Source organism: Hyperolius riggenbachi, chromosome 6 (assembly GCF_040937935.1).
Source record: "Hyperolius riggenbachi isolate aHypRig1 chromosome 6, aHypRig1.pri, whole genome shotgun sequence".
NCBI classification, from domain to species: domain Eukaryota; kingdom Metazoa; phylum Chordata; class Amphibia; order Anura; family Hyperoliidae; genus Hyperolius; species Hyperolius riggenbachi.
In genome coordinates this window covers 97,301,329-97,323,857 of record NC_090651.1, presented here as the reverse complement: position 1 = coordinate 97,323,857, position 22,529 = coordinate 97,301,329, and the positions used below count along the sequence as shown (strand labels likewise).

The window sequence follows — 22,529 nt, the reverse complement described above, 5'->3', positions numbered from 1 at the left end:
TACGCATGATGAGTTGAGTGCAATGCATTGCATGTAATGTATTGCATTCTGCTCTACTCATTGTGCGATAAGACTTTACACACCCTACTCTGCTTACCGCAGTTCAGTGCATTCGTTCCATAGCTTGAACTGAGTACCTGTTTCCATTACAAGCGGTGCGATGCGGCTACATAGACGCATCGCACCGCTGCTGTATAGTAACCAATGTATGGCAATGGCAGTTTCCATTGCTTGCTGGTGTGTGGAGCGTTGCAGAGCGATCTGAGAATCTGCAGCATGCTGTAGATTCTCGCACGGCCGCATCCGTCCGCCTTCTCCTCCAATACAGGTCCGCATCTGGAGATGCAAATGTGACGCGAATGGGAGTGGAACTGATGCGTAGCCGCATTGGCTGCCATTTGCAAGTGGATTTGCATTTTCACAGCGAATGGAGAAGTGTCAGTTTGCAGATGGGAAACATTTATCACCGCTTTAGAAGCAATGGACTCCGACAGTACAATAGTCAGTATTTTTAATCTTAGAAGGAGCTGAAAGTTGGAAGTACATTCTTATTAAATAACAGGACAAAAAGCAGTTCCATGCTTGAAAAGTTCATCTACCGGTAATCAGATTATTAGAAATGTTGATTAGTGGCTGGTTCTCTTAAATCCTGTAGAAATGCCTTTTCATGGAGGAAAATATTGCTTTTCTGGGACAGTCCTCATCAGTGTCTTCTTCTGTGCATGATCCTGCCTGCTTATCCACAGAGCAGTTGCTCCATCAGATCGCTCTCCAAGGACTCCCTGTCATTTCCTTGTTTTATGGGAAGAGCGTGACAAGTGTGTTGCCTGCCTGTCCCCAGCATTGGATTTTAATACAGTGTCAGAAGTGATTGCTGCTTTAATCTTTAAGCCTAAACCATATGTCACATATCAGTCTCAGCCTGTCATAGCTGTCCTGGTTTAATCATGCCTTAAAATGGGCTATGTCCTAATTTTACCTCTCAGGCATAGTTTGTTGCTGTGTGCAGTATTTTTCAGAAGGGGGCGCAGTAACATCCAGCATCTCTTCAGCCCCCCCCCCCTTAATGTTTCTACAGTGTGACGCTGTGTATGACACTCAGGGAAGTGGCGTCATTATTAAATCTCTTCTAATCCTCTCCCAGGGAGCTCAGTGTCCGCCACGAACAGGCCAAGCAGCTGCTGCAAAGAGCACGGATGAAAGCGAAGGGGGCCAGTCCCTTGCGAGCCTCCCACTGTGTCCTCTCGCATCCACACTCACAGCCCAATCTCCACCGGTAAGCTGGGACTGGGGTGGCAGGCAGAAAATAATGGGTAATTGAAGGCAGTAGAATGGGTGGATGAATGAATGAGCGGGACAACAATAACAGAGGGCTGGATTTAAGGGATTAAAAGATTCTGGAGAAAATCAGAAGCCGTGGCATGCATCAAAACAGAGGCGAGAGCCCTGCCAGGGATATATGTGTTTCGCTTACTCTGTTTTGCTTGTTTTTGTGTTATTTGTATGTATTGTGATTTGTGGTTACCTTCCCACTCCATCTTCTCTACTAACAATTCCACAGCCTAACAGATGTTGTGAGATTCAGGCACACACTGCCCGCTTCTGTGTCTCTGGACTCTATTGGAGATATGAGCGACACCTCAAGAACATTATTTGCAGGTCCTCATTCACCCTATAGCCATTACCAGGGTCCCTCACTTTTCTTATTGGTCTCTTCCTCCCTTATCTTACATGGCGGGACATGCAGCAGGTGGAGGGAGACTCCTTGGTCAGGTAGAGACAGAGCTGTGAATTCTGATAGAGGGTCATTGTTGTTGGAATCCATACAAATACAATAATCCACTAAGCAGTTCATCTCATAATGAGTATTACTGCTATTTTAGCTTTTTAGGGGACTGTCCCTTTAAACCAGCAGGGAATAATACAGAGTAGCCCTTCTAGACACTCCAAATAGTTTTAGTTATACTCTGCACACCAGCTCTGAAGCTGGTTACACACATACAATGAACAGATCGGTACTTAATCTCTCAGGCAGTAGTTCGGACTGAGATTTGCACAGACTTATTGCTAGCTTACAGGTTAGTGACGCATTCTAGGGAGAAGGGTCATTGAAATGGGTGGGAAGAGTGAGAAGAAAATGGGCTTGGCCCAGTCGAGCCAAGGTGCCCACCTGCAGACAAGACAAGGAACACTTATATTGCGCTTTTCTCCTGGCAGACTCAAAGCACCAGAGCTGCAGCCACTAGGGCTGGCTCTGTAGGCAGTAGCAGTGTAAGGCCTGGTGCACACCGAGCCCTTTTTGCAGTGATCCGCAAACCGCTTCTGCCTGTGAAAACGCTTGGCTAATGTATTTCAATGGGATGGTGCACACCAGCGGTTTACGTTTTTTAGCAAACCGCAATTGTGCCTCCTGCAGCTTGTTTGCGGTTTGCAGAAGCGTTTCTGCCTCAATGTAAAGTATAGGAAAAGCTCAAACCGCTCTGGAAAACGCTAGATCAGAGCGGTTTTCCAGGCGTTTTTGTTACAGTAGCTGTTCAGTAACAGCTTTTACTGTAACAATATGTGTAATCTGCTACACAAAAACGCTAGGCATGTTTAGAAAACGTCTCTAAACATGCCTAGAATCGCTCTGAAATCTGCTCCAAAAACCTCTAGCGTTTTGAGGATCTGCTAGCGGTTTTGGTGTGCACTGGGCCTTAGAGAGTCTTGCCCAAGATCACCTCAGTCAAGGATTGCCTGCTGTAGCTCCATCTCCTTTGTATCGGGATAAGTAAACTTTTGGCATATGTGTGAGCTTATAGCATGAAGCCAATGCATAAAATCTAGTTAAAGGACAACTGAAGTGAGAGGTATATGGAGGCTGCCATATTTATTTCCTTTTATACAATGCCGGTTGTCTGGCAGCCCTGCTGGTCTATTAGGATGCAGTAGAATAATGCCAGAAACAAGCATGCAGCTAATCTTTCAGATCTGACAATAATGTCAGAAACACCTGATCTGCTGCATGCTTGTTCAGGGTCTATGGCTAAAGGTATTAGCAGGACTGCCAGGCGACCTAAACTGAGAGGGATGTGGATGTTTCCTTTTAAACAATACCAGTTGCTTGGCAGTCCTGCTGATCTCATTGATTGCAGTAGTGGCTAAATCCCACACCTGAAACAAGAATGCAGCTAATCCAGTCTGACTTCAGTCAGAGCACCGGATCTGCATGCTTGTTGAGGGGCTGTGGCAAAAGTATTAGAGACACAGGATCAGCAGGAGAGTCAGGCAACTGGTATTATTTTAAAAGGAAAAATCCATATCCTTCTCAGTTTAGGTCCCCTTTAAAAGGAAATAAATATGGCAGCCTCCATATCCCTCTTGCTTCAGTTGCTCTTTAAAACACAGAGATCACTTTAACACACACAGAGGTATAACTGCCTGCGAGCGTCTTGCATGGCTCGCCCTGCAGGGTTTACGATGACGCTCGTGAAATGTGAATCTGTAGGCAGTCATTTGTACAGCAAGACATTTACTTGTAGGATATCAAAGAGAGGTATGAAGGTGACACATATATAAGATAGCTTCCCTTGTATTCTGTCCCACTGATGACATTTATAATAGGGTTGAGAGTTGTACTAGTATCAGCGTAAAAAATATAACTTGATTTGTCTTAAAAGTTTTTTTACAGGCCTTTTTTTTTTAATTTTTTTTTTTTTTATTGAATTTAGTACTAAGCATAGTTTGCTGTAAATATTATTTGTTTAATTAGGAAGATATGAAATATCAGAATGCTTCATTTTGGGGGTTCCAGCTGCTGGTTAGGCTTTTGTAAGCAGAAAAGCTTATTTATTTACTACTGCTGTAAACAAGTCTCTAATGGCCCATACTCACGGGCTACAATTGTCGCCGCAACACGCGGCGTGCGCGTGTTGCGGCGACAGGTCGCCCGTGAGTATGCGGCGTTGCACGGGCGCGCACCCCGAACTGTCGCTAGTCGCTGCTGTCGCCAGGCGATTGAACCGCTCAATCGCCTGGCGACAGTCGCCGCCGCAACTGTCGCTAGTCCGCGTGAGTACGCGGACTAGCGACAGCAACAAGATAGGATTACATTGGGCTTCCGGCGGGGGAAGGAGCAACAGCGACAGCTTCCGCCGCATCAGTTGCCAGGTCCCACCGCCGTGTGTATGCGGAGGGACCTTGCGACGAGCTGTCGCCGGCCTGTCGCGCACACGCTCACGTGTGCTGGCGACAGGCCAAACAGTTGCCCGTGAGTATGGGCCATAACACTGCGGAACAAAAGTCTCCTGACTTGATGACTAATAGATAAAGTGGAATTCCAGAGAACAGTTATAAACAAACAGAAGGCAGAGCGTACTGTGCCTGCGCTTGACGGTGGGGAAGGCGAAGAAGACGACGCGTTGCCGGGGGCCAACTGTCAGTCAACTGAAAACTAAACTAAGCCGTGGTGGGGGACCGAAGGACACTCGTGGAACTGTGAGGGCACAGGACAGTTGTAGGGACCTTGGGGAAGCCCCAGGTAAGTAAAACTTTTTTTCCCCCCAGGGTTAAGGTTTACGTTAACCCTAACCTCCTCTCCTAAAAGCACACCTGAACTGAGAAGGATAAGGAGGCTGCTATATCTATTTCCTTTTAATCAGTACCAGTTGCTTGGCAGTCCCGCTGATCTATTTTGCTGCAGTAGGTCCTGGATCACATACCTGAAACAAGCATGCAGCTAATACAGTCAGACTTCAGCCAGAAACATCTTATTTGCATGCTTGTTTAGGGTCTATGTGTAAAAGTATTAGAAGCAAATGATCAGCCTGACAGCCAGGCAACTGGTATTGTTTTAATGGAAATAAATATGGCAGCCTCCATATCCCTCTCGGTTCAGGTCTGCTTTAATTCAGTTAAAGTTGCCCCATAGAGCAGAATGCCGAAAGGAGTGGGACCACTGTCTTGGATTTGGTCTCCCCCAAGAACTTCACAGGCGGGGCAATGAGGGGGGGAGGGACCTGGAAGATAAGCAGCCTTCCCAGGGAGGTATCACATTTTCTCTACACAGGGTAGTTTTTAAAAAGATACTTTGAATTCTACTTTAGGCCCCATTGTTTACTATGGTTATACCGTACTTTTACTGCTCAAAAATCTAACAAGATTAGCTGCATGCTTGTTTCAGGTGTGTTATTCAGACACTACTGATGCCAGAATGATCATCAGGACTGCCAGGGAACTGATAGTGTTTATAAGGAAATACTTGTGGCAGCCTCCACACACCTCTCGCTTCAGGTTCCCTTGAACCCAAGGTGAGTGATATGGAGAATGCCATGTTTATTTCATTTTAAAAAATACCAGTTGCTTGGCAGTCCTGGTGATCTATTTGGCTGCAGTAGTGTCTGAATCACACCAGAAACAAGCATGCAGGTAATCTTGTCAGTTCTGACAATAATGTCAGAAACACCTGATCTACATGCTTGTTTAGGGGCTATGGATTAAAGTATTAGAGGCAGAGGATCAGCAGGACTGCCAGACAACTGGTTTTGCTTAAAAGGAAATAAATATGGCAGCCTCCATATCCCTCTCATCTCGGGTTCACATAAAGAGGTCAATTTAACTACTAGTTTATACAATGAGTTCTCAGAATTCTACAGAACTGAAACATTAATGTTCCAATACTTGCTTGGTTCACGGTTTCATTATTTGCATTCCCTCTGATGTTCTATATTTTTAATTTGTGTTGCAGTTCCAGGTTATGGCAGACAGGTGGGGTCCAACACATTTTGCATTATGAGCAATCAGTAATCTACCTCCCTCATCCTGCTTTCTCCTCCTCATTTATTTGGTCAACTCCGACTTTGTGTGACTTCCGCACACCAGATGTGTCTGTCAATCATGGCTTCCATTAGCTGCTGCAAACAAGATGAACAGAAACAACCTTCTGCTTATCGAGGGTTATTACAGCTCCTACCTTGTTACAGCTCACCTCTGGTATCCTCGCTGCAAATTCAAAAGTCATTACAGAACCATCTTTTGTAGCATGAACGACTCTCTTAAAACCAGGAAATATGGACATCTAAATGCAGAAAGAGCATCTAAAGGTGCTCATTAACGGTACAATTTTTCCTTCAGAATCGTTCTTTCGACGTGGTTTTAACAATCAAAACTAATCGGAAGGCAATTATCGATTGTTACCATTAACAAAACTATTTAAAGAAAACCTGTAACTAAAAATGTTCCCCGGGAGGGTACTCACCTTGGGTGGGGGAAGCCTCCGGATCCTATCGAGGTTTCCCCCGTCCTCCTGTGTCCTACGGCAGTCTTGCTGTGCCTCTCCGAACAGCGGGGAAGTAAATATTTACCTTCCCGGCTCCAGCGCAGGTGCAGTATCGGCTCTCCGCTCGGAGATAGGCGGAAATAGGCGATCGCTGTCGGGTCCACTCTACTGCGCAGGCGCAAGTTTCCTTCGCCTGCGTAGTAGTAGAGTGAACCCAACAGAGATCGGCTATTTCCGCCTATCTCTGTGCGGAGAGCCGCAACAGCCCCCCTGCTGGAGCCACGGAAGGTAAATATATCAAGCCTTGTCAGGCTTTTCGAGCCCGGATTGCGGGACACTTCGGCGGAGCCAGCGCTGAATTGCCTGCAGCTACAGGGGAGGGAGAAGCCTCATTGGGACCCTGATGCTTCTCCCTCCTGAGGCAAGTACCCTCCAGAGGAGGTTTTTTACAGTACAGAGTCTCTTTAATTAAGAAGGTTTTACATTTCAATTAAATCCTAAAACCTAACTTTCGGATCTATATTTTTTCCTTTTCCAATCGACCAAAGAATTGCTTCACATCGATTTGCACCCCACACAGTGCAGTTTTCTACATCATTTGATCATAACAATCACTTGAAAGGATCGAATCTGATAGAAAAATTGAACTGTTAATTGGCACCTTTAGATCCTTTGTATATATGTAAACACTAAATATATTGTACTGTCAGTTTTGGCAGTTACTTTAATCAAAGATCACAATTTTAACAGTTTTTTTTAAACAGGCATGTTTCAGTGACACTGAAGCGAAAAAAAAAAAACAACTTATAATTAATTGTATGTGTAGTACAGATAAGGAATAGAACATTAGTAGCAAAGAAAAGAGTCTCATATTTTTATTTTTAGTTATATAGCTTTTTTTTTTGTAACACTGCATCATTCTATCATATTTGCAAATACAAACCACACACTGTATTTTAAACTATGAAACCGCTAATGGCCCTTTCAACTTCCTGCAGTAAAACTTTATCTGAAGCTGCCTCTCACTGTTTCTTTGATGTATAAGTGCTTTAGAAATTAGAACGGTCTCTGACCCAAGCTGGGTCGGAGAGCTCAGAGAAGCTCTTTTGCATGCATAACAAGTGATGTTTCTTAACTCTTTCTGTACTGGAAACAATATCCGACTGTTCTTTGCTACTAATGTTCTGTTCTTAACTGTATTACACATACAATTCATTATCTCAGAAGTTTATTTTCACTTCAAATTCCCTTTAACTGCACTAGTGGTTCTGAATTATACATGAATAATAAGGTGTAATTATACTACTTTTTTTCTTATTCTCCACTGTTTTTTTGTACTTTTTAGAGGTCCCATTGTCTCGGGTGCATTGACAGACGGTGGATCCCTTAGTGACAGCTCCAGCAGTGACTACTGCTCTTGGCACAAAGGCTCTCGAGGGAGTTCACCATCTCATGTCCGCTTCCAGGATGAGTCTGAGCGGGAGGCGGAGGAGAGATACAGGGAACGACAGCAGGTTCCACAAGCCTCACCTGTGACTTCTACTCCACCATCAAAGAGACAGTCAAATGGTCTGGTTTCCTGGACAGAGCAATTGCCACCACCAGGACATGGACAATGTGGAGCTTGTGGCTCTTATCTCAAAGGACCAGGCACCAATGCAGCTGCAATACATGGTACAAACCTACGCAGTGCCCATTTGGGATCTAAGATCACTCAGGATGGCCCTGTTAACTGCCCCATGGGAGTCAAGCCTTCTCCACACTGGATTTTGCCTTCCCAGCCATGGCGGGTCCATACCGAGTTAATTCGTGAGACACACATTGGTGGTGATTCTACTGCAGATTCCTCCGGGGATGATGATCGGAATCACAGTAAGAAAAACGGTGACTGGGGTATGCACAAAAACTGCAGAAATAACACAATCGGCACAACTCCTAAGCAAGGAGCCAGACCACATCCATCAAACACTCTGGAGAGGGAAGAAAGTGTGACAAGATCACTCAGTGAAAAAAGTAATGAGAGCAAATTCGGTACTACAAATCATATACTAGAAGACAGAATGAAAAGTAACCCACACCTCTTAGCACCAGTAGTAAAAACATCACAGGCAAATCCAGAGGTAGCAACAACTGCTGTAGGCTTTTGTGTGGACTCAGTAAGGACTGGCTTAAGGGTTAGACAACAAGACTCAGGCGCTAAACACACAAGAAAACACAAAGCAACAACTTTAGAATATAATTCTGAGCTGAATCCAACTAATCAAGAAATCGGAGTAGGGAATATCATGTTAAATGTGGATACTAGAGAAGTAAACTGCAGAGTGGATTCCACAGATTGCAGAACTCTAGTTACTCCAGGGGTTCCGAGTGTGCCTCAGATGATTTCTCCAACGGGTATAACCGGCCATGTGCCAGTTCCACCATCTGGGAAAGCACCCACAATGGCACCGTCAAGAAACAGACTCGCACTACGATCCGGAGGCAGTAGCCAGCAGCTAAACCATTCTCTAGGAAGAGATGTGATGGAGCCCTCTCATGATAAAAAGGGAATTCAATCCAGCCCAGTGCCAAATACCAGGAACTTTGCTCCAGAAATTGTAGGGACTTTGGATGACCACCATCTTTCTGCCCATGGTATGAAATCTAAAGAACATAAGTCAAGAGAACCGACTCAGAAATTGAGAAAGCAGGCAGAAGACAAGAAAATGAGGGAAGTGAAGGAAAAAAGGGACTCTTTGAAGATCCAAATGCCAAAGGAACAAAGGGACATTGACCGGCACTACACCAGCAGTAAACAAAAAGACTGTGATAGACATCAGTCACCCAGAGACCAAAGGGACAGGGACAGTGGTCCAACACCTATTTTGAGGGAACAGGAAAATAATGATTTGAATTATTCAAAAAGGGATGAAAAATGCTTTGAGAAGTCGGGAATAAACGGACATCCAGCCTGCAGGAGCAATGCAGACACAGGTCAGAGTTTTCTTTGTAGGCTTTTAAGCAAGGTACAGAAAGACACCCAATGGAAGAGGGGCAGGCTAGACATGATCTAAAAAGCATTATGGTAGTTTGCAGAGATCAGGGTTCTTGATTAGGTAGAAGAAGGTGGATAGGAACAGGAAACTATTTGCTGTAGCTGAATCTGGAGGATCCTGAATTGTTTCAAGGATATAAGGCTGGGTGAAGCTACAGTACCCATTATAGTCTCTAGGCAGTGGCTTTCCCTTCCCTGATGCCTGCCTTAATCTTTGGCTTAGGGTCACAGTGCTGTTATCTAGTTGTGATAGTCTTATTTCCCTATAGGGTAACACTAGGTAAATGGGAACTAGGATTGCCAGAACTGGATGGCAGTGCTGCAGTCCTAGCCTGAAGACTAGGACAGGCAGCTGGGAGCAGGCGGAGACCACGCACCTGTAGCTACAGAGAATAGTGTCGAGGCTGGTAAGAGATGCAGGCCAGTGCTGAGCTAGTCATCACTAGCCCTTCTATTTGCTTTTTTTAATTTTAGGTGTAGTAGAGATTTATAGCTTCAAGGATAAGAAGATGCAGGCTAGTGCTGAGCTATTTATCACTAGCCCTTCTATTTGCTTTTTTTAATTTTAGCTGTAGTAGAGGTTTATAGCTTCAAGGGTATGAAGATGCAGGCCAGTCCTGAGTTAGTCACCACTAGCCCTTCTATTTGTTTTTGTTTATTTTAGATGTAGTAGAGGTTTATAGCTTCAAGACAGCTATGAATATATGAATATATTAATTCAAACTGCAAAATATTTATGAAGTACAGCAGATCTACAGGGTTTTCTATCATCAGTAGTCCAATTCCCATATAACAAATCCAGAAATTGCTGTTGTGTCTGGTTAAACACAATAGGTAAACTTTATTGGCTGCAAACAACAGTGGAAGTATATGCGTCTGAGACAGTAGTCTTCCCACCCCTCTACTTTTGTACAGCGTATGCTATCATTGTTTCCATAGTGATATCTGGCCTGGGGAGCTATGATGTGTGCCTTACGCAGATACTTAGCATGGCTGACAAAGATTTTCTTTTCCTGAACCATTGTGTGTGTTTATCATGCTGAAGTTGATTATTCAGAATGAATGTTTAGACCTGTGGTATGCTTCCTTTATTTGAATGTATTTAATTTATGCCCAAGCCTGTATGTATATAGGGTGTTATATACCATGCCATCTTGAATGGATCCTATATTAAGTGTAGGATATGTTTAGATATGTGATGGAATATCCATTCTGTCCATCCTTCATTGCGTCCATCACACTGACGGAACACAAAGTCCCACCCTGCACAATGTTTTGCATACAGACACACATGTCATAGATCTATGGTATCTATGGCATGTTCATTGCAACTGACACAACGGAAGTTCAGGGAACAAGTAGGTTGTGACATGGACGGTCACATCGGATCCGCGGTGACCGTCCATGGGACAAACCCGTTCTAGGGTGAACCCAGCCTTAAGGTGTGTACACACTCACAATAACTGTCGCTCTTAAAGGGTACCCAAATTGAAATAAAGGTGGTTCTTTTATCTTACCTGGGGCTTCTTCCAGCCCCCCTGTAGTCCTTCAGGGCACTCGCAGTCCTTCCGCTTTTCCTCCATTCAGCAGCTGTGCTCCTCTGAAATCTGCCCAACTGAGCTAGTCGTGGGATACTGCACATGTGTGGCCCCGGTCATGCTCTTACGTTGCATGCACAGTTGCAATTTTTAAGAACTACGTAAGAGCAGAATGCTCCCAGCCACCTGAATGCGAATGAGGTTTTTGGAGGAGCACAGCTGCTGAATGGTTTGCCACAGATTGTGTGTGAGGGAACAGAGGAACTACAAGGGGGCTGGAAGAAGCCCCAGGTAAGTTAAACTGGCCACCTTTTTTCACTTTAATACAAACACGTTAACTGGCTGTAGATGAGTGGTGTGTGCTGTCCAGTGGAGAGCGGAGGAGGGTTGACAGGGTAGTGCACGAGGGAATGGCTTCTATTGGTCAAGGTAAGTAAAAACACAGAGTGCTTGTTCATTAGTGTTGTTTATTGGCAGCTGTACATGTGCTTGATTTTCGACTAGGATGGTACTGAACATACATTGCATAGATGTGATACGATGGTCCAATCAAGATTGTGCAGTCATCACTTGGTTGCAGCTAATAGAAAAATACAGCATTGGTACTTCAATCCTGTGCAGCCAGAGAGGTTGTAATTACCAGACCCTTTAGCTGCTAGATGTTAGCGTGGGGAAGACAGAGGCAGCTTGGTTCATGGTTAATTCCTACTATCCTGAATAAAACAATCAAAATATCACAGCCTTTGTTCCATAGAGAATGGTGCACAATGAGATTTGTTGGTCAGAGCTTGAGTCACTGAGTTGTACTGTATACTTCTCCACATATATATGGTGGGCATATGTGGGGCCTGCATGGGAAAGGCTTCTCTCTAAAGTCCATAGAAAAGGGAGAATATGCATTACTTATGCAGATGTTTTCCAGCATACTGACTCGTGTCTTTACGCAATACTGAGTGCTTCTAGTTACTCAGCATGACTCTGTGGTTATCATTCTCGATACGTGGCTCACTGTCACATGCGATGCTCAGATCTATCTCACAGCTTGTCTTGCCACATTCTGCCAACCTGACTACAAGTCCAGGCCATTGCACAGATATGAAAATAGCGTGTTCTTTCTTTAAAGGAATGCTATCAAACCAGGGTCCATATGCAATTACATTTTTCTCTTAGGAGATAATTTTTTATCTTCTATTTTAAATAACTTTTCAGCACTTTGCACTTGAAAAAGTAACAAACGGTGAAAAAGTACTATCACATTTTCTTGCTTGCTGGTGCTTTAAAGGGCATTTTATTGACAATTTTGAAAATATCACCTAAGAAAAAACTAAGGAGAAAAATTGCATATGGGCCCAAGTGTTCTAAAATGACAATGTACAAATAATGTCTAAGTAGCTGTGTATACATCCTACTTGTAATGTTAAATATCAGAGGCAAAAGCTTTAATTAATTGTGTGTAGGATTTAGCTTTATAGGGACAAATCATTCTCATAAGGGGAGTCTGCTTCAATGCACAGCCAGTGTTGTTTTTTTTGCATATCAGACTACAGAGTATTATTCTCTGAAAGCAAAAAAAAAAAGTATGAAATGCTGTGGTGTCACAGACAATTACAAATGTTTATAACAAGTTACATTTCCTCTGCTATCCTCAAACACTTCAGTCAGAGACACAGGACACAGGAATTTCTCTCACACACACAGGATTAACAGATGCACTGTTAGGGAATTCCCCCGTCCCCTCATGGCCCACTCTGCCGTTGATGCAGTAAACAAAAGAGAAACAAGTGAATTGTATATATCATTATTTACCAGCACTTCAGGAACTCCCTCTATCCTAGGTTAAAAAAAATATGTTAGTCGATAGTGTTCCTTTAAGGAATAAATGTTCTTCAAAACAAAATAAATGATGAATAAATGTGATGTGCAGCAGTGATTCTGAATTATAATTATTATTATTTTGATTATTTAAGTAAAAACTTTACTTAAAGAGCTGTATAATCCAGCTTGCCGCCATGCTAGTCATTTTGTGGAATCTGGGTTTCCTGATAGTGAATGCATACCAGGAGGCACCCTGTGTAACACTGGCATAAATGGACAGATCACTAATTTCTCTGTATATGAGAAAGGTGGTCTGTCAGCCTTTATCAACATAGGCATAAAAATTAAAAATAAATCAATAGCTGATATAGGTAGGGATGGCGCTGCCTAAGAGGAGCATGTGATCAGTTTACTCAGCTGAGCCCTGGATTTGTAAGGTTCCGATTTGATGTGATGACTTCCTGGTTTTAATGCATGATCATGACCAGCAAGTCAAAACCTTACAAGTCAACCAGCTGATCAATCTTATCACATACTTCTTTGTCAGTCCTCCTAGGCAGAGCCATCGATAGATATAGGAATGTACACGGATATGATACACAAAGCTCCAAACTGACAGTACAACCAATTAATCAAAAATCTTAAAAGGTAAGTAAGATTGTTTCCTGCTATTTCTGCTGAAGTGTTAAGCTGCGTACACCCCTGTCACCCTCTCAGGGATCTGGACCCCCAAGGGCGACATCGCTGGCCAGCCTGTACAGACACGTGTCAACTATGTAGCGGACAACTCATTCTGTTGCTATGTGGGAGGGGTAGAAGGACACCGGAGCGACACATGCGTGAAGTCACACGGGGGATCAGCGCAGACAACACGATCGGTCATTGCAAGGGGAAGTTGATCCGCTGGGGGGGGAATCGCTTGGGGCTCAGGGCTCAACGGCTGCTGTACACCACCTGACCATCAGCTGAGGCGATCGTTATCAGGTGTGTGTACAGGCCTTTATATCAGGCGTGTGTATGGGCCTTTATATCAGGCGTGTGTATGGGCCTTTATATCAGGTGTGTGTACAGGCCTTTATATCAGGCGTGTGTATGGGCCTTTATATCAGGCGTGTGTATGGGCCTTTATATCAGGCGTGTGTATGGGCCTTTATATCAGGCGTGTGTATGGGCCTTTATATCAGGTGTGTGTACAGGCCTTTATATCAGGCGTGTGTATGGGCCTTTATATCAGGTGTGTGTACAGGCCTTTATATCAGGCGTGTGTATGGGCCTTTATATCAGGCGTGTGTATGGGCCTTTATATCAGGTGTGTGTACAGGCCTTTATATCAGGCGTGTGTATGGGCCTTTATATCAGGCGTGTGTATGGGCCTTTATATCAGGTGTGTGTACAGGCCTTTATATCAGGCGTGTGTACGGGCCTTTATATCAGGCGTGTGTATGGGCCTTTATATCAGGCGTGTGTATGGGCCTTTATATCAGGCGTGTGTATGGGCCTTTATATCAGGTGTGTGTACAGGCCTTTATATCAGGCGTGTGTATGGGCCTTTATATCAGGTGTGTGTACAGGCCTTTATATCAGGCGTGTGTATGGGCCTTTATATCAGGCGTGTGTATGGGCCTTTATATCAGGTGTGTGTACAGGCCTTTATATCAGGCGTGTGTATGGGCCTTTATATCAGGCGTGTGTATGGGCCTTTATATCAGGTGTGTGTACAGGCCTTTATATCAGGCGTGTGTATTGGCCTTTATATCAGGCGTGTGTATGGGCCTTTATATCAGGTGTGTGTACAGGCCTTTATATCAGGCGTGTGTATGGGCCTTTATATCAGGCGTGTGTATGGGCCTTTATATCAGGCGTGTGTATGGGCCTTTATATCAGGCGTGTGTATGGGCCTTTATATCAGGCGTGTGTACGGGCCTTTATATCAGGCGTGTGTACGGGCCTTTATATCAGGCGTGTGTACGGGCCTTTATATCAGGCGTGTGTACGGGCCTTTATATCAGGCGTGTGTATGGGCCTTTATATCAGGCGTGTGTATGGGCCTTTATATCAGGCGTGTGTATGGGCCTTTATATCAGGCGTGCTAAGGGCCTTTATATCAGGCGTGTGTACGGGCCTTTATATCAGGCGTGTGTACGGGCCTTTATATCAGGCGTGTGTACGGGCCTTTATATCAGGCGTGTGTATGGGCCTTTATATCAGGCGTGTGTATGGGCCTTTATATCAGGCGTGTGTATGGGCCTTTATATCAGGCGTGTGTATGGGCCTTTATATCAGGCGTGTGTACGGGCCTTTATATCAGGCGTGTGTATGGGCCTTTATATCAGGCGTGTGTATGGGCCTTTATATCAGGTGTGTGTATGGGCCTTTATATCAGGTGTGTGTACAGGCCTTTATATCAGGCGTGTGTATGGGCCTTTATATCAGGTGTGTGTACGGGCCTTTATATCAGGCGTGTGTATGGGCCTTTATATCAGGCGTGTGTATGGGCCTTTATATCAGGCGTGTGTACGGGCCTTTATATCAGGCGTGTGTATGGGCCTTTATATCAGGCGTGTGTATGGGCCTTTATATCAGGCGTGTGTACATGCCTTTATATCAGGTGTGTGTACAGGCCTTTATATCAGGCGTGTGTGTGGGCCTTTATATCAGGCGTGTGTATGGGCCTTTATATCAGGCGTGTGTACGGGCCTTTATATCAGGCGTGTGTATGGGCCTTTATATCAGGCGTGTGTAGTGGCCTTTATATCAGGCGTGTGTAGTGGCCTTTATATCAGGCGTGTGTATGGGCCTGTATATCAGGCGTGTGTATGGGCCTTTATATCAGGTGTGTGTACAGGCCTTTATATCAGGCGTGTGTATGGGCCTTTATATCAGGCGTGTGTATGGGCCTTTAAGCACAAGCACAACCAAATTTGTATGGACTGCCAGAGTCAAACGCAGGTGACACTGCAGGGCACTAATGCTGAACAGCCAAATAGTGTGTTCTGTGTCTTATGAAACAAGAAGGTAAAGGGAGGAGGACCAATGGCTTGGCACATGATGGAAGTACATCTGAACTGAGAGGGATATGGAAGCTGCCTTATTTATTTAGTTTTCAATATTTTTTATTGGAATTTTCAAAAAGTTTTAAACATATATGTCAAAGACATATTATTACACTTGACAAATGAATACTTTATACATAATAACATGTTGTAAGTAACCTTAATCTTAAGAACAAACTTTATAACTTATTTGTAGAGATGTACCTTAAACATATTTATACATCCTTAGAGTAGATATACAGTAATTCTACATATATCTGATGTAATATAGTTTATTTAAAGTCTGTCAAACTCTGTTCTAGATAATCTCTGAAAATTTTAATTTTTAGAATGGTTACATAAAGTCTATATATTGCTTAATCATTTTGATGTATACATTTTTATTCTTGTGAGCTAAATCAAATCCAATCTGTGTTTATAACTTACGTGTTGATTGTCTAGTGAATTTTACGCATAAGGGATTATCCCCATACGCATTTCCGCATGTATAACAATAAGCTGTTGATTTTACGCAAGTACACTTGAAAGTACGCATAACTGATTGAAAAAATTTGAAAAACGCGTACAAGCGTATGTCTATGCGTATTAACGACCATGAACGCGTACAAATGCGCAAAAACGGTAAACACCAAAATAAAGCGTGAAAACGTGTGAAAGACGCGAAACGCGCAAGATGCAATTTTCCTAAATTTAGCTAGAAATAAACACAATAATTAATCTAGATGGTATAAATAATGCGTATATTTGCCACAAATAGCAATTCTGCATGTGGGATATCAAAGGATGCACAACTCAAAATCTGATTTGAGGGAATCCAGGGAGCAGAACCTCTGGAGAATGGGGGCCCTAAGTCCTCCCTACAGAGACTCCAGAGGACGCAATCCCTATTATGATATCAAATCAACTTTGATAACAATTTTATCACCACAGAACCGCAGTACTTTTTTCCAGGAATATACCATATTAAGCTAGAAACAATTTGCATATATTTTCATATATGAATCATATATGTCTTACTAACTGCCAATTCCAATATGAGTTTGTAAATTTCCCACTGAAGTAGGCTGAGCCTTATTTATTTAAACATCTCATCTGCATCAGCAGACTAGCCAGGCAATTTGCATTGTTTAAAAGTATAGAAATATGTCAGCCTCCATATCCCTCTGTTTGGGTGTCCTTTAAAGATCCTGATCATTAAGCCTCCCTCTGGGTACACCTGTGTGATGCTGGATTCTCACCCGAGGTGGCCCTGATCAGACACCTCAGCTGAGATCAATCTATCGCTAATAACGACCTTGAAAGGGCACTATGGTGAAAAATTGTAAAATTTGAAATATGTGCAAACATATACAAATAAGTACATTTTTTCCAGAGTAAAATGAGCAATAAATTACTTTTCTCCTATGTTGCTGTCACTTACAGTAAGTAGTAGAAATCTGACAGAAGCGACAGGTTTTGGACTAGTCTATCTCTTCGTGGGGGATTCTCAGGGATTTATTTATTTTGAAATGCACTTAGTGAATGACGGTTGCTCTGTCCAACTTCCAAAAAACTGTGTAGCGAGCAGGGAAGCTGGCCAGCATCATTGTTTAAATCCCTTTTAGGGAATATCTTTATAAAGAATAAAAGCCTTGCTGAGAATCCCCTATGAAGAGATGGACTAGTCCTAAACCTGTCGCTTCTGTAAGATTTCTACTACCTACTGTAAGTGACAGCAACATAGGAGAAAAGTAATTTATGGCTCATTTTACTCTGAAAAAAAACATACTTCTTATTTGTCTATGTTTGCACATATTTTAATTTTTACAATTTTCGCCATAGTGCCATTTAAACAATTGGAATTGGGGGACTCAAACTGGACACAGACAAAAAAAAAATATTGAAAAAGAAAACCATACACAGGCGGTAGAGTATCCAATGCGCTGTACTCAATCCAGAAGTTCATTGGGGTGCTCACACTGTCTGCAGAGTGGTAGCATAACACCTTATACAATAATTATTGTGCAGGTCAAGAATGTCAGCTGCCAATGGTGAAAACTGATTTGTGAACAGGCCCATAGGAAAACATGCATCCGTTGTCTACTGCAAAACTAATATGTGGCTTTATTTTTAAAGGATCTGGCAAATGTTCGCGTGAAAACAGTTTCAACTGCCAAACAACCGGTCCGGTAATACTGACCAAGGACAGATATCTGGAGCTGGCAGAGGACAGGTGAGTGAGCCATACAATCTGACTAGTTGCATTTCCCTCCAGTTCAGTTGCCCAGTCTGTTGACATGTGGGAAAAGCAACACTTTCTTCTCTAGAACCTACATTCTGAACATGTAGTACACATATTCCAAGGAGTATAGTTAGGCTCAAGGGTACTGCAATTTGTCATAGTCAATGTGTTATAGTGCGTTTTAGATAATTAAAAAAAAAAAAAAAAAACTTGAACAAATACTTATTCCTAATTGAAAGCTACAAGGATTTATACGCAATTATGAACTACTCTGAACAATATGTGTATGTTAGGGGGTCCTTGAGATGTTTCCCACAATCGGAGGTCCTTGGCCACAGCAGTCATTAATGGGGTACATGCTATAATAATGGTGAGAAACACTAAAGCTTGGCAGTTTGGCAAGCAGTCACTTCTCAATCCAAAATCTACTGAATAGCAAAGATCTACTCTATCAAATCATTCACTCACTTGCAATGACATTTCACCAGATTTCAGATATATGAGAATCAATTAAACCACTAGTGTTCTTCCACTTAGAGACACTGAAGCGGAAAAAAATGATTTGTATGTGTAGTACAGCTAAGAGATAAAACATTAGGAGCAGAGACATAAGTCTAATATTGTTTCCAGTACAGGAGGAGTTAAGAAACTCCAGTTATCTATGCAAAAGAGCCATTGAGCTCTAGGACTTTCAAAGTCACAGAGAGCTCTGTCTTCTGCAGCTTGTTATCTCAACTGTCTGTCACTGTATTGTTTTTTCTTCTACAGAGGACAGTTCAAAAGCTCACGAGCCTGCTCTGTAAAAACATTTAGAATGCTGAGTAGTGTGTAAACTGCAAATAATAGAGACTAAGGCAATGTTATAAAAAAAAATAATAATCTATATAACTGAAAATAAAAATATGAGAATATTTTCTTTGCTACTAATGGTCTAGTAATTATCCATACTACACAACCAATTCATTATATCACAATTTTTTTCACTTCAGTGTCTCTTTAATGCATTACAATGCTATGCGGCCATCAGCGCTCATCTGCCCCTTCCCCCACCCACTCAACATTTGATGTCCCAATATGCCTTTTCATTGATAAACTACCCAAAATATGTTAACAAATGATGCCCGTCAGATCTAATCAAAGTTATACAATCAACCTGAACTATCATTAATTGTAGAACCACTCTTAAGGCAGAGTGTTGTTGCTTGTCACGGCCAAGCACATTGTTCCCTTCCTTCCTCCACCTGCAGGAGGCAGCTCCATCATTTGCCATGACAATGCACCTCTTTAAGAACGCATTATGAGGCTGTAGCCTTGCAACAAGCCTGTGCAGCTTTTGGCCCTGAATAGTCATCCAAGGGATTAATGAGCAGGTGACAAATCTTATATTAAGCATTTGTAATGGTGGTTGTCCATCTTTTGGAGTATGTAGAACGAGGTGGTTCCTCCCATGAAATTGCATGCCTGCTTTGCTTAGGGTTACCCGACAATTGGCACCTGCTTTAGTGCAGCTGACTCAGCTCTCTATGTAGGTTCTTTATTAATACTGTACAAATACCTGACCAACTACATGGAAAAAAAGTAGCAGTTAATACGGGGTAAAGAGGCAGTGCAATAACCATGACTATATTATTAATCTGAGTAAATCAACTAAAGGGCAATTAGGCCAGCGCTAACTGTTCAAGGCTCAGGACCGCTGCTGAATAAAAAGTCCCCACTTCTGACTTGAAACATCTAGCACTCTTTAAATTCTCTCTATCAGGCAAAATCGCAGCATACAAAATGTCGGTCTTCCCCAAAATTCTTTACTATTTTAGGACTCTCCCCATACCCATCCATTTTAAATTCTTCCAAAATCTTCGAAAAATAGTCCTGAATTTTCTCTGGAAAACAAAAAAACATAGAATCTCCTACCAAACCTTAATATCTCCGCCCCACCTAGGAGGATTTGGCCTTCCAGACCCTTTTCATTATTACACAGCAGCCATACTAGACATGTCTAAATTCTGGAATCCAGACTCCCCCACTAAAACATGGGTGACCCTAGAAAGAGAACAATCCAATATCCCACTTTTTGACCACCTAAACCTTATCTGGTCATCCCAACCTCTCCCCAGAATCTCCCACCCCACAATACTAGCAACAACTCAAGCTTGGAAAGCCGTAACCAAAATACAAGCTCAAGAAGTGGAAGGGATTCCAACTAACGTCCTGTTATCAGCACTGAAATCCACAATCCCCCACATCAATCTACAACAATGGACAAAAGCAGGCATTCTGTTACTTAATGACCTGCTCTCTCATTCCTCACTAAGCACCTTCTCCTTTCTAAAGTGGAAATACAAGCTCGACGACAGAGAGGTATATACATACCTACAAATAGCACACCTGCATAAATCGTCCCCAATTAATTTCAAGCCTCTTCCCAAGAAAATATGGGAATTAATCTCTCCACACAACCAGCCCATAAAGCCTAAGGGACAGATTTCCATTTACTATAAATTCTTAATATCCTCCACAGGAAACCCACTCCAACAACCATTAAAGAGGTGGGACTTAGACCCACAAGATTCAATAACACAAGACTGTCTTAGGAAAGCCTTATCGGATCTAAAACATAACTCTAAATGCATCACACATCTAGAAACCACAAAAAAAATATTGTTTAATTGGTATCTGACCCCAACAACATTGTCCAAATTCTCATCCCAGTACTCTCCATTATGCTGGAGATCATGTAACCAACAAGGTTCCTTAGTCCACATACTATGGGATTGCCCCTGCATCACACCATTCTGGTCCCAAATCTTCAAAATAATATCTCTAATTACATCCCAGGTCACCCCCCCCAAACCCTTTATTAGGATTGTTGCTAATTAAAGTGGAAACTTTCCCGGCTGCACATAGAACAAAAATCACCCACATTATTTGTGCAGCCCGTCAGCTAATACTCTCTAATTGGGGTAACAACCAAATTCCATCATTAGCCCAACTCCGTAACCTGGTGGACCATAACTTAAACATGGAAATCTTATTCATCAAGCGTTCCTCCCCTGGGAGACCAACTGATCACCTGCAGATTCCGTGGGAAGAGATATCCCCTCACCTGTCCTCAAGATAGCTCTCCAATCCCTCAGGAAGGATTGCCCCAGAAAGATAAGACACAGGAAAATTGGAAAACCCAAACTTCATTTATTAACTGAAAATAAAGTGAAATATGGATTCCAGGTCCCCCCCCCCCCCCTCTTCCTCCCCTGACTAGATAGACCAATCTAAAACGCTGCCGCTCGTGTCGGGTAAAGGACACGTCCTGGTGCAGCTTTTCTACTTACTCATAATGGTTGCTTCTATTTTCTAGCAGTAGTGATATTAGTTAACAGAGCTTAAACTGTCTTTGGTTATGTTTTGTAATATTCTTGGTACTGTATTCTCCATTATTGAGCTACCTTCTTATCCGCTTTCAAAGTTTGATGGTACAGCATGTCAGAACACTGACATGCCTTGTTGTATGTGATGATTACCCAACATGTAACTCGCTTATAGACCTATAAGACTGTGTTGGTACTGTTGTACTGTGTTGTATTGTTTTGTATTGTGTGACTTAAAAACTCAATAAAAACTATTGAAATTAAAAGTCCCCACTGTCCCAATAAATATATGGTCAAAATAAATATCTTCAAAACGTATCACCTAAAGGATCAGTTGAACCAATGCAAAAAGGGAGGCTAACCACCCCATAATATAATGTTAATTTGTTTCACAAGAAGGAAGCAACCTACTCATCTGTCAGTCCCCATAGAGTAGGGGTGTCAAACTCAAATACAAAGTGGGCCAAAATTGAACACTGGAACCAAGTTGCGGGCCAACCTTATTGTCTACTGGGCACCTTCCTCCCTTATAAAGTTCCCTGGTGTCTAATGGCTCCCCTCCAACCCCTATACAGTTTCCTGGTGTATAGTGGTCCTCCTCCCTCCCCTCTATAGTTCCCTGGTATCTAGTGGCCCCCACCCTCCCCTGTACAGTTCCCTGGTGCCTAATGCTTTCCCCCTACCTCCACCATATGGCTTTCCTGGTGTTCTAGGGCTTCACCTCCAATATAGCTTCCCTGGTAGTCTAGAGTAGGCCAAACATAATGCAAAGTGGGGAAACCACTTGGAGGCCAAATTGAATGGCTCTGAGAGCCAGATTTCGGCTACGGACCGGAGATTGACATGTATGCCATAGAGTGATCTCCCAACAGCAATCAAACTTCGGGAACAGATTGCCACCAAATGAAAAGGGCCGGTCCCCAACAGACCAAGATGTAGAAGGTCAATGACAGGTTTCCCTTAATTCCACTCACAATCCAAGAAATAAGTGACATGAATAGAAATAAGCAAGCAAGGGGATCTAACTTTAGACTAGGTTTAATACTTCAAGGGAAACAATAAAACTCACCTCTGGAGTCCCATGGGAACAGGTACCCCACAAATAAAAATATTATTCTATGTAAGCCCCAGTAACAACCTGTTAACAGGGTCTGTTATGGGCTGCTAAGCCTCCCTTTTTTATTTTAATTACTGAAGAAGGACTGATCCCTTGGGTGATACGTCTTGAAGATAGTTATTTATTGATC

The 22,529-nt window shown here is 42.8% G+C and overlaps 1 protein-coding gene and 1 long non-coding RNA gene across 3 annotated transcripts in view; one reads left to right on the top strand and one right to left on the bottom strand.

Moving 5' to 3' along the window:
- KIAA1614 (KIAA1614 ortholog) overlaps positions 1–22,529 on the top strand; it is a 114,493-nt gene that overhangs the window by 48,270 nt on the left and 43,694 nt on the right. For both annotated transcript variants that reach the window (XM_068239710.1, XM_068239709.1), the window contains exons 4-6: positions 1,145–1,276; positions 7,602–9,229; positions 17,812–17,908. In XM_068239710.1, coding sequence (XP_068095811.1) covers positions 1,145–1,276; positions 7,602–9,229; positions 17,812–17,908 — 1,857 coding nt within the window. The remainder of the gene's footprint in view (positions 1–1,144; positions 1,277–7,601; positions 9,230–17,811; positions 17,909–22,529) is intronic.
- LOC137521011 (uncharacterized) overlaps positions 11,173–22,529 on the bottom strand; it is a 79,909-nt gene continuing 68,552 nt past the window's right edge. Inside the window, exon 3 of the long non-coding RNA XR_011021991.1 lies at positions 11,173–11,697. This is a non-coding gene — a long non-coding RNA (uncharacterized lncRNA). The remainder of the gene's footprint in view (positions 11,698–22,529) is intronic.